We start from the raw sequence: 9529 nt of genomic DNA, 5'->3' as shown, positions 1-9529 counted from the left end.
CAGTGTAGCCAATCACAGAAGGTGTTAAGAAACATTGAGTATTTTTTTCAAGTGATAGATCGATGTTGACCTTTACCCAAAATAGGCTCAGCAGTTTGTGTTACATACAGCAAAACCCCAGCAGTTTATGGGTTAATCAGGCCTGACTTGGGACTAAATAACTTCTAAAAGATTACAACACCATATTCAGTATTTAGTTTGGTTTCTGGTTGCTTGGTTGTCTTTTTGGTACATCACTGACACTTCACTGTTTCCAGTTGAACATTTGATTGCCTCACTGCTTGGTGTCACCTTGCTGCTTGAGGTTGCTTTGCCACTTGGGGTTGCCTTGCTGCTTGGTACATCCTTGTACCTCATCGTTTTCAGTAAAATGTTTTTCTCGTGTGACTTCATTTATTATAATTCCAGAGTTCGTTAAATGTCCATCAGTTATACATTAACATTCATTCAATTGTATTTTGAGCTTTGTTCTTTTTTTTTTTTTTAGTTTTCCCACTTTGCCGGGGAGGGAAGGGCATCACCTGTGACCACTTATTTTCAACAATAACAAGTTTTGACACACATTAGTGTTTATAAAATCAGAGTTTGAGTCACAAAGAGAACTTTCTGCCAGCCTAAATCAGGCATTTTCAAGAAGTGGTCCACATGGGACATGGCTCATCTTCAAGTAGGCCACACTAGAAAGTTCTGAGGGCTGAGGTTTGCCTGTGATTGTTTTAATTACTTCAACTGATTGAATGTTAAGTTGAAGACATAACACTGAAAACAAAATTTTGGTTAAGGCAAATACACTGCAGTTACCATTGAGACGCCTGTCAAGTTATCACTGAAAAGACAGGCAAAATTTTAATTTCTTATATCGATAAAAACTATAAAATGAAGACTATGGTATCTAAATCCAACTCCGTTTGTAATGTTATTCATTTAAACATTTAACCTTGTCTAAGTTCATGCATCAAATTTAACATTTATCTTTGTCTAACTAGGTTTATAAAATATGTGCCATGAATACACTTGAATTCAATGGTCTTATATCAAGACTAAATAGATAGTTTCTGTTATCTTTCATAACTGTTCATTGCTGTGATAATGAAATGAATTAATGAGTCATGCGAATATTTTTTTTTCTTTTTGCCTAATTTTCAATTTTTAATGATAAACTTCTTGCAAACTGAGACCACCTCATGGATTTTATAATATTTTTGATTCATCTTCATTCCATTTGCATATTCATTATATTTGAGAAAGACATGAATATCAAAATCCTGTGTATCTCTCCTTTCTCAAAAATAAGAGAATATTATTGGCTTCTCTGCATCATTTCACATGCACATAACACAGAGGAACCAAGAATATTCATGAAAAGTTTGTGATAAACTCAATGGAGAGCTGAATAGCAGAAGGTCTTGAGAGAAGCCCTGCCAGCCTCATGCAAGTGTTTTGCCCTTTAACTCCTTACTCTTTAAGGGAACCAGAATGCATTCAGATTATGATTCCTAGTTGACTAATAATATTTCCTATTATAGGAACAAAGCCTGAAATTTTAGTGGGAGGGGCCTAGTTGGTTACATTGACCCAAGCACTTGACTGCTACTTATTTTATCACCCATGGAAGGATGAAAGGCAAAGTTGACCTCAGTGGAATTTGAACTCAGAACATAGAGATGGACTAAGCATTTTGTTTTGCATGCAAACGATTTTGCCTTAGTTGACTATTTATTAATAATACAAGTGAAGCAGAATCAGTGCATGTGTTATCATTGGCATAATGACCCTCCCAAGGTACAACAAAATCTTTTTCAACATAATTTCACATAAAAAATCTTGCAAACCAATATTAAAATGAAATGTTACATCTTAAGTCTAAGATAAAAGATATACAAAGAGACAGACAAAAGAAAAATTCTCACTGTAACAATTGTAGAGAATCTTAACGATAGACTTCTGTTACTGGCATTGAACTAGTTTTCCTGCATAACACAACAGCTGCTTCAGCTTGTAAGGGTTTTGTAGGTCAACTAGGCAGTGTGAAAATTAGTTCTCTGTTCATAGGCACCCCAAAGCAGATCTGATTCAGTTAATTGTTTACGAGACGTCCCTGCTAAGTATGTCAGCCTAACACTCTCTGTCTTGTGTTTTTATCTGAGTATGTATGATGGTGAGTGTTACACATACACACACGGATGTGTATGTGGATTTGAGGGAGAGTGAGATGTGTATGTATATGTATGTGCACACAAATGTGTGTGTGTGTGTAAGCTGAGAAAGTGTGTATGGATATATGCGTACATACATCTATGCATGTGTACATATATTTGTGTGTGTGTTTGAGAGAGGGAAAGAGATACTATGAATGTGTGTGTATATATATGTATGCATATACATGTATACTTTGATGTGAGTATATGTCTGAATACATGTATTCACATGTCTGCAGACATATATAAAATGCACACACACACTCACAAAGGCAAACCCACCTTTTAAATAATGTACAATAGGATTATACAAAAAAAAAAAAGACAAAACTTATGTGAAACAACTTAAACATTAATTCTAGATAAATGTCCTACATTATTAATGAGACAATAGCTAACCACTTCATAATTGTTATAATCACAACTTTATATAGATTTAATTACTGTCTGAGAATATATTAAAATGCTGTTGCGGTTAAATTACAGTAAAATAGTATTATCAATTATCTAGAGGCATGGTAGGATTTGTATGTAGCATATCAGACCAAGTGAAGGTGCATGGCTTAGTGGTTAGGATGCTGGACTTGTGATTGTAAAATTGCAGTTTCAATTCCTGGACCTGGTGATGTGTTGTGTTCTTGAGCAAGACATTTCATTTCATGTTGCTTCAGTCCATTCAATTATTAATTATGAGTAATCCAGTATCTTGTCGAGGGCAAGTGGCCCTATGCTCCTTACAAAGTAATGTGGACTATCCATGTAAGACTAAACAGTTTGTGGTCTTTGGTTGCATTCCTTTATGCTGTGTGTTCAAGTCCTGCTGCTGTCAATGTTGTCCTTCAAAGAAGAAAAAATTGTCATTGTTTTAGTGTTGGAAAAAATGTCTCCTGGTATTTGGTTTAGCTTTTTATATTCTGAGTTCAATTCCTACTGTGATTACTCATGGAGGCAGTGACAGGTGACCAAGGCCTTTGGTGATATACCGTGCTTGTGTAGACCTGTCAAGCCAAGCGAGACCGTGCTCGTGGCTGATGCTGGTGTCAGGTCATTAGCACCCATGCTGATGGCACGTAAAAAACATCCACTACAATCTCAGAGTGGTTGGTGTTAGGAAGGGCATCCGGCTGTAGAAACCTTGCCAAATCAGATCAGAATCTGGTGCAGCCCCTGGCTTACCAGTTTTCAGTCAAACCATCCAGCCTGTGCTAGCATGGAAAGCAGATGTTAAATGATGATGGTGGTGGTGATCCCTCTGAGGTTGATAAAAATTAGTATCAATCAACTACTGGGGACCCTGCAATTGATTGTCCCCTACCTGCACCCAAATCCGTGGCCTCGTGCTAATATTTGAAACATTATTATTAAGGTGGTGCGCTGGCAGAGAATTGTTACTACATTCGACAAAATGTTTAGCAGCATTTATTTTGGCTCTTTATGTTCTTAGTTCAAATGCTGCTAAGGTTGACTTTTCCTGTCATCCTTTCAGGGTTGATAAGTATCAGCAGAGCACAATTGAACCCTTCCCTACAAAATTTCAGACCTAATTTCAGATATAATTGATTTACCCCTCCTTGAAACTTGCTGGCCTTGAGCCAAAATTTCTAACCAATAATTTATAGGATATTTTATGTAATTACAATGTGCTTGCAGATAATTTCAATTCAAATTTTTTTAAAGATATCCTCATGTAATTGAATACTATGTTATGCTGTGTAATATCAAATTAACTGAAAACAGAAATAAAAAAAATGTCGTTTAAGTTAACTACTAAAATAATTTGTTCAATTCTAGATAAAAAATTAAATGAATTCAAATAATCAGTTTTATGAATGTTTCTAAAGAAAATATTCTGACCATTTTGAGGAAAATAAAACAACTCTGAGATGCCACTTAAACAAAAATTATTGGAATCAATATATAGTAATTCCAGAAATGAGATTTGGTTCCTTCACAAAAACCAAATCTAAATGTATTACCTGGAAATTTGTAGGATTTCAGAATAAGCTGTTCAAAACCTTTTAACATGTACAGATATGCACACACACACATCCACACACACACATCCACACACACATTTTTGAATTGGAATTCTTGAGATGAATGAATAATTTGAAAATCTTGTTGCAATCCTAGCAAGTTAAAATCCTTAGTAATAACATCGTTTGGCAATTTCATCAATACATTATCAATAGTTGAAATAATTCAATAGAATAGCACATTTTTATGTAGTAGATCGATATTGATGACTTATTCATATAAGCTTTTAATTTGATAACTTTAAAATCAAATCCAGAGTAATAACTTCATATGATTTGTCAAAGCCTTTTGAATAATATTTCCCATCTTATTATGTATAATGTATTTGACAAAGTAATAGCAACAACTGGATTAATACATTCATAAATATGAGATTCTATGATAGCAGTGATTGCATTAGGATCCGTATTATGGAAATTTATTTACAATGTCTTTAAAATTTAAAGGAATTTCATTACTCTTCAACTTAAAATATGTGATTTGCTTAAAATAATCCTATTTTCCTGAATATGAGTTGATAGACATACCAATTCTTGTAGCAGTGGCAATGAAAAGTCTGTGGAGGGGGACTTCCTGGAAATGTCTGAGGGGAAACTTCCTGGAAAAGTCTGAGTTGAGGGGGACTTCATGGAAAAGTCAGAGTAAAAATGGAGAAATTTCCTTGAAAAGCTCAAAGGATGAAGGACTTCCTGGAAAAGTCCAAGGAGGGGGAGAGGATGGGACTGCCTGGAAAAGTCAGAGGAAGACTCCCTGGAAAAGTCTGAGGGTGTGTGAAAAGGGGAAACTTCTTCGAAAAGTTCAGTCAACATGCATGCATGTGTGCACCCTCACATACACACAAACTTTTTGAACTTGAGGCTAGCAGGTACATTGAGGCAAATGAAGTAAGCTGACACAGTTTTGTCGGACATTCATTCTGCAAAGCTCTGACCAGGCTTGGAGTTACTGGTGCAGCACTGAGGTGTGTGTGTGTGGGTGGGTGGGGGGGGGGCATACATTCTATTATTGAAGCCACAGAGAAGGTCACTAGGTGGTTATGGATAAAGTGGGCAGACCAGTGGGTTGCTGGTACTGGGACACAAGCTGGGGCTTAATCAATTCCAGCTGGGTCAACTGGGCAAGGGGGTATCTGATGTTTAGAGATCCTATAATCACTAAGACCCCCAGAAACATCACAGACACTGCATCACAGCATCTCTGAGATGTGTCTTGAAACTAAACTAATATATATAATCATTTAGCATCCGTTTTCCATGCTGGCATGGGTTAGATGGTTTGACTAGAACTGACAAGCCAGAGAGCTGTACCATGTTCCAGTCTGATTTGGCTTGGTTTCTACAGCTGAATGCCCTTCCTAATGGCAACCACTCCAAGTGTGTAGTGGGTACCTTTTACATGTCCCTGGTACTGTCCACAACTATGATTTCACTTGACTTGATGAGTTTTCTCAAACACAGAAAATTGCCAAAGGTATCAATTACTTGTCATTTCCTCTGTGAGACCCAACATCCAATGATCCTGCTTCATCACTTTGTCTCATGTCTTCCTGGGTCTACCTCTTCCACAAGTGATGACTATGATGTCTCACTTCATAAAGGGAATGTAAAGTGAACTTGTGAAATTCCTTATTTTTATTAACAGAACTCCCTCAGTGAGCTAGCAGAAACGTTAGCATGCCGGGTGAAATGCTTAATGGTATTTCATCTGCCATTATGTTCTGAGTTCAAATTCCGCCAAGGTCAACTTTGCCTTTCATCCTTTCGAGGTCGATAAATTAAGTACCAGTTACGCACTGGAGTTGATGTAATCGACTTAATCCCTTTGTTTGTCCCCACTATGTTTAGCCCCTTGTGGGCAATAAAGAAATAAGAACTCCTTCATTATGCACTATTCACAGGTACCTAATTACATAATACCTTCCATTGCTATCCTAAGCATTTCATAAATAGTAGCTGAGGTAGACTGTCCGAACATAGGCTACCCTGTAATGGACAACAATACTGAGAAGGAAATTTGGTGACTTGCATGTTGATGCATGTTAGTCAACGCAGTGAAATGTGACCAATGTAATGCTGAGTGACTACTGAACTGTAGAGAAAGAACTGATGGGAAGTGGTGGTGTTGATCCTGTAAATTCACTATATATTGCTTACAAGAAATTATTTCACTGTCATCACTTCTGATCGATTTACTTTCACTTTTTTTAAACCCTTTCAACTGTTTCTGTATCACATGCCTATCATGTGTAATACGCAGGACATATTTGCCTGGCATCCACGCATCATGTATGATGACATTCATTCCCAACTTCTTTCAACAACCAGAGTAATTTGGGACTTATGGAAAGAAAGTTTTATATTACTCAGAAAACTATTACCAGTACTGCCTGACTGGCTCCCATGCAGGTAGCACGTGAAAAGCACCGTTTGAGCGTGGTTGATGCCAGTGCCACCTGACTGGTTCCATGCTAGTGGCACATAAAAATGTCAGTGCCGCCTGATTGGCCCTCGTGCCGGTAGCACATAAAAAGCACCCACTACACTCTGCTGAGTGGTTGGTGTTAGGAAGGGCATCCAGCTGTAGAAAACTTGCCAGATCAGATTGGAGCCTGGCGCACCTCCATATCTCATTCCAACTTATTTTCCTCTCAACAACCTGTTCCTCCTATCTTGTCATCTGTCCTTGTTGAATACATTGGACCTAATTACGCTCTCTTCTCTCTGCTTCCCTCATTTTGATGCTGTTGCTAACAACAGATCTGCATTCACTCCGCATCATACTTGCAAATGGTCTGAACTGATCTGCACCAAAACCAAATCTCTTCCAATGATTTTGCATTGCACCCACCATATCTCTGTGTAAGAGAAGACAAGATGTCATCAGTCTCTGCTTGTTTTCCACTTCCTTGCTGTTTTCACAACTGGTGGATTATGCCTGATTTCCATGTCCTTCGATTCTCTCAGCATTATCACCATTCGTGTCTTCCCCAGTTTATATATTTCGACTATTGACACCAGTGGTAACTGCAACAAGCCTCTTTTACGATGAAGAGCTGAACTGTTCAACATCCAAAGTAGGCCTAGCCACTTTCTGATGAACACATTACATCTTTGTTCAATGATCTGAACTCGTGACAATGCTACCTTGTATATTAACAATGGCCACGAAAGTCGTGGATACAAAACGAACTGCAAGCACCAAATTTTATATTTACCTGGTAATTTTGAGTTATCAATTGCTGATAATCCAACCACAACTTGTTTCATAATTTCCATTCGGCAACTCCTATCTGACAATGTTCCAGCATATACTCGCCCCAAGCTCTTGACGGGTTCTTCTTTGACTGTTAGAATGTTTTCTTCAGCTATTCGAAACTTAAATTCTTTCTGCACTCCCTTAACAAATGTCAGACTATGCAATTTTTTTGTTCTAAACTGCATCCTTGACCACCTCACCAGCTCGTCTAGTCTCAAGAGAGCATTCTGCATGATTTGCTTATCTATAGATAAAAGTGTCACGTCATCCATGAAGGCTTTCTTAGGCGATTGTACATGAGTGATTTGTTCCGAAAAATCCATGACTTTCAAAATCATCTCCATGATTAAGATAAACCATGTGACATATTGTACAGCCAGCAGCAATGCCAATCTCCAATTGGTGCCAATCTGTTGTAAAATCTCCAGCTGTAAACCTCATCTCAAAACTATCATAATACAGCCTCATTATTTTGGTTACTTTGTCTGGAATGTGGAAGTGGTCCATGGCTCTCATCAGTAATTCGTGTGGCACTGAGCCATATGCATTAGCTAGGTCAAGCCATACCATGTTCAGACTTCTCTTGTTCTGTTTGGCATCCTGGATCGTTTTCCAAATCAAAAAACAGTGTTCAATGCATCCAGGGATTCCAGCCTTTTGAACAGATTCATCAACATATCCATTACTCCTTGAAAGAATTCCCATGAAGATCTTACCTTCCACATTCAATAAAGATATCAGCCTAAACTGTTTTATAGTCTCTGCATTGGCCTCCTTTGGTAGGTATATGCCTTAGTGTCCAACGCATCCAAGGATTGCGGCCTTTTGAACAGATTCAGCGACATGTCCATTACTCTGTAAATATGTCTTCATTCTCTTCGAAAGAATTCCCATAAAAATCTTGCCTTCCACATTCAATAAGGATAGAAATCAGGAATGTTTTATGGTAAACAGAATGTCAGACAAGTTTTGCAATTTAATACCCACTTTTTATATGAGACCCAAATGCTGCAGTGTTTTTCAATCATTCTAAAGTAGTTCTCAGCTTTTTGCAATTCAGTCCTTTTCACAAAATGGATTTAGGAACAAGATTATTTAGAATAAACATTTCTATGATGCATCTTAGATGTGAATGAAATCATTTAAACAGAAGCCAAATTGAGAAGAACTGGTCGTTAATAAGTTCTGACTTCCTTAGTGTTAAACCAAATTAAACAGAAATTCCACTCTTCCTGGACAAGGTGTCTAGAATAAATTGCATTGATATTGTTTTTGACTGTGTGCGTGCATGCAAATGAGTGAACTAAGGTGATATTGTTTTGTCCAAAAACAAAATACTTAGTAGATTTGAACTCATTATCAACAAGTTGGCAGTTTATTTTTTCTTTATTCATTTTTACTTTTTGTAAACAATCAAATGAGTGTAAAACTCTTGAAGTGTGTGACTGGCAAGAATACTTATCTGAAGCTGCCATCTGCTTCACTTACATATACATTCTGCATGCATACATATGCATGCACGCAAGCACACACACACACGTACACATATATAATCATCATGAACATGACTTTAAAAAAAGGCAAGTTAAAGGTGATAAAAACACAAAAGATAAAAGGCCAGTAGAGATAAAATGAAAGGTCTGTGTTTGTGTGTATGTGTCAGCGTGCATGTACACATGTCAGTGACTTAAGTGAGAGAATGAAAGATATAGTAAATGAAACACATACAAACACAGATATATTTACGTATATACATACATGGTGAAAAACACAAACGAAAACAAGCACAGATAAAATAGTGAACAAACAGGGAAACAAATGGTAGATATTAAAAAAGCATAATTTTAAAAATAGAACATTAAGCATATGAACTTTATACTAAAACAAAAAACTGGATACACAACAAAGAAACAAAAAATTAAAGTCGTTTGACTAAGAGATTTATTTTTAGAAAAATCTTAGATGAAAGATAAGATAATTTTACATTTTTGTCAATAAGACATCAAATTATTAATCATCTCAGGCAACTTTGATTATTA

At 36.9% G+C, this 9529-nt stretch overlaps 1 protein-coding gene across 1 annotated transcript; it reads right to left on the bottom strand.

The window, feature by feature from the left end:
- Nucleotides 1–2604: 2604 nt before the first annotated feature.
- LOC149136663 (uncharacterized) lies at nt 2605–8790 on the bottom strand. Its single transcript, XM_089349483.1, has 2 exons — nt 7450–8790; nt 2605–3925 (listed from the first exon to the last, which is right to left on the bottom strand). The coding sequence occupies exons 1-2, from the start codon at nt 7832–7834 to the stop codon at nt 3897–3899; spliced, it is 414 nt and encodes a 137-aa protein (XP_089205609.1). The 5' UTR covers nt 7835–8790; the 3' UTR covers nt 2605–3896.
- Nucleotides 8791–9529: the final 739 nt, after the last annotated feature.

The sequence above is a fragment of the Octopus bimaculoides genome, chromosome 3 (assembly GCF_046866305.1).
Source record: "Octopus bimaculoides isolate indiv1 chromosome 3, ASM4686630v1, whole genome shotgun sequence".
Classification (NCBI taxonomy): Eukaryota; Metazoa; Mollusca; class Cephalopoda; order Octopoda; family Octopodidae; genus Octopus; species Octopus bimaculoides.
This window is presented reverse-complemented; position numbering and strand designations above follow the sequence as displayed.

Excerpts from the sequence above, each read along its gene's own strand:
- LOC149136663 (XM_089349483.1), bottom strand. The coding sequence starts at position 7,834 with ATGGAGATGATTTTGAAAGTCATGGATTTTTCGGAACAAATCACTCAT. Across the intron at positions 3,926-7,449 it reads TGATAACTCAAAATTACCAG|TTAATTTGATATTACACAGC; the intron begins GTAAATATAAAA and ends TTCTGTTTTCAG.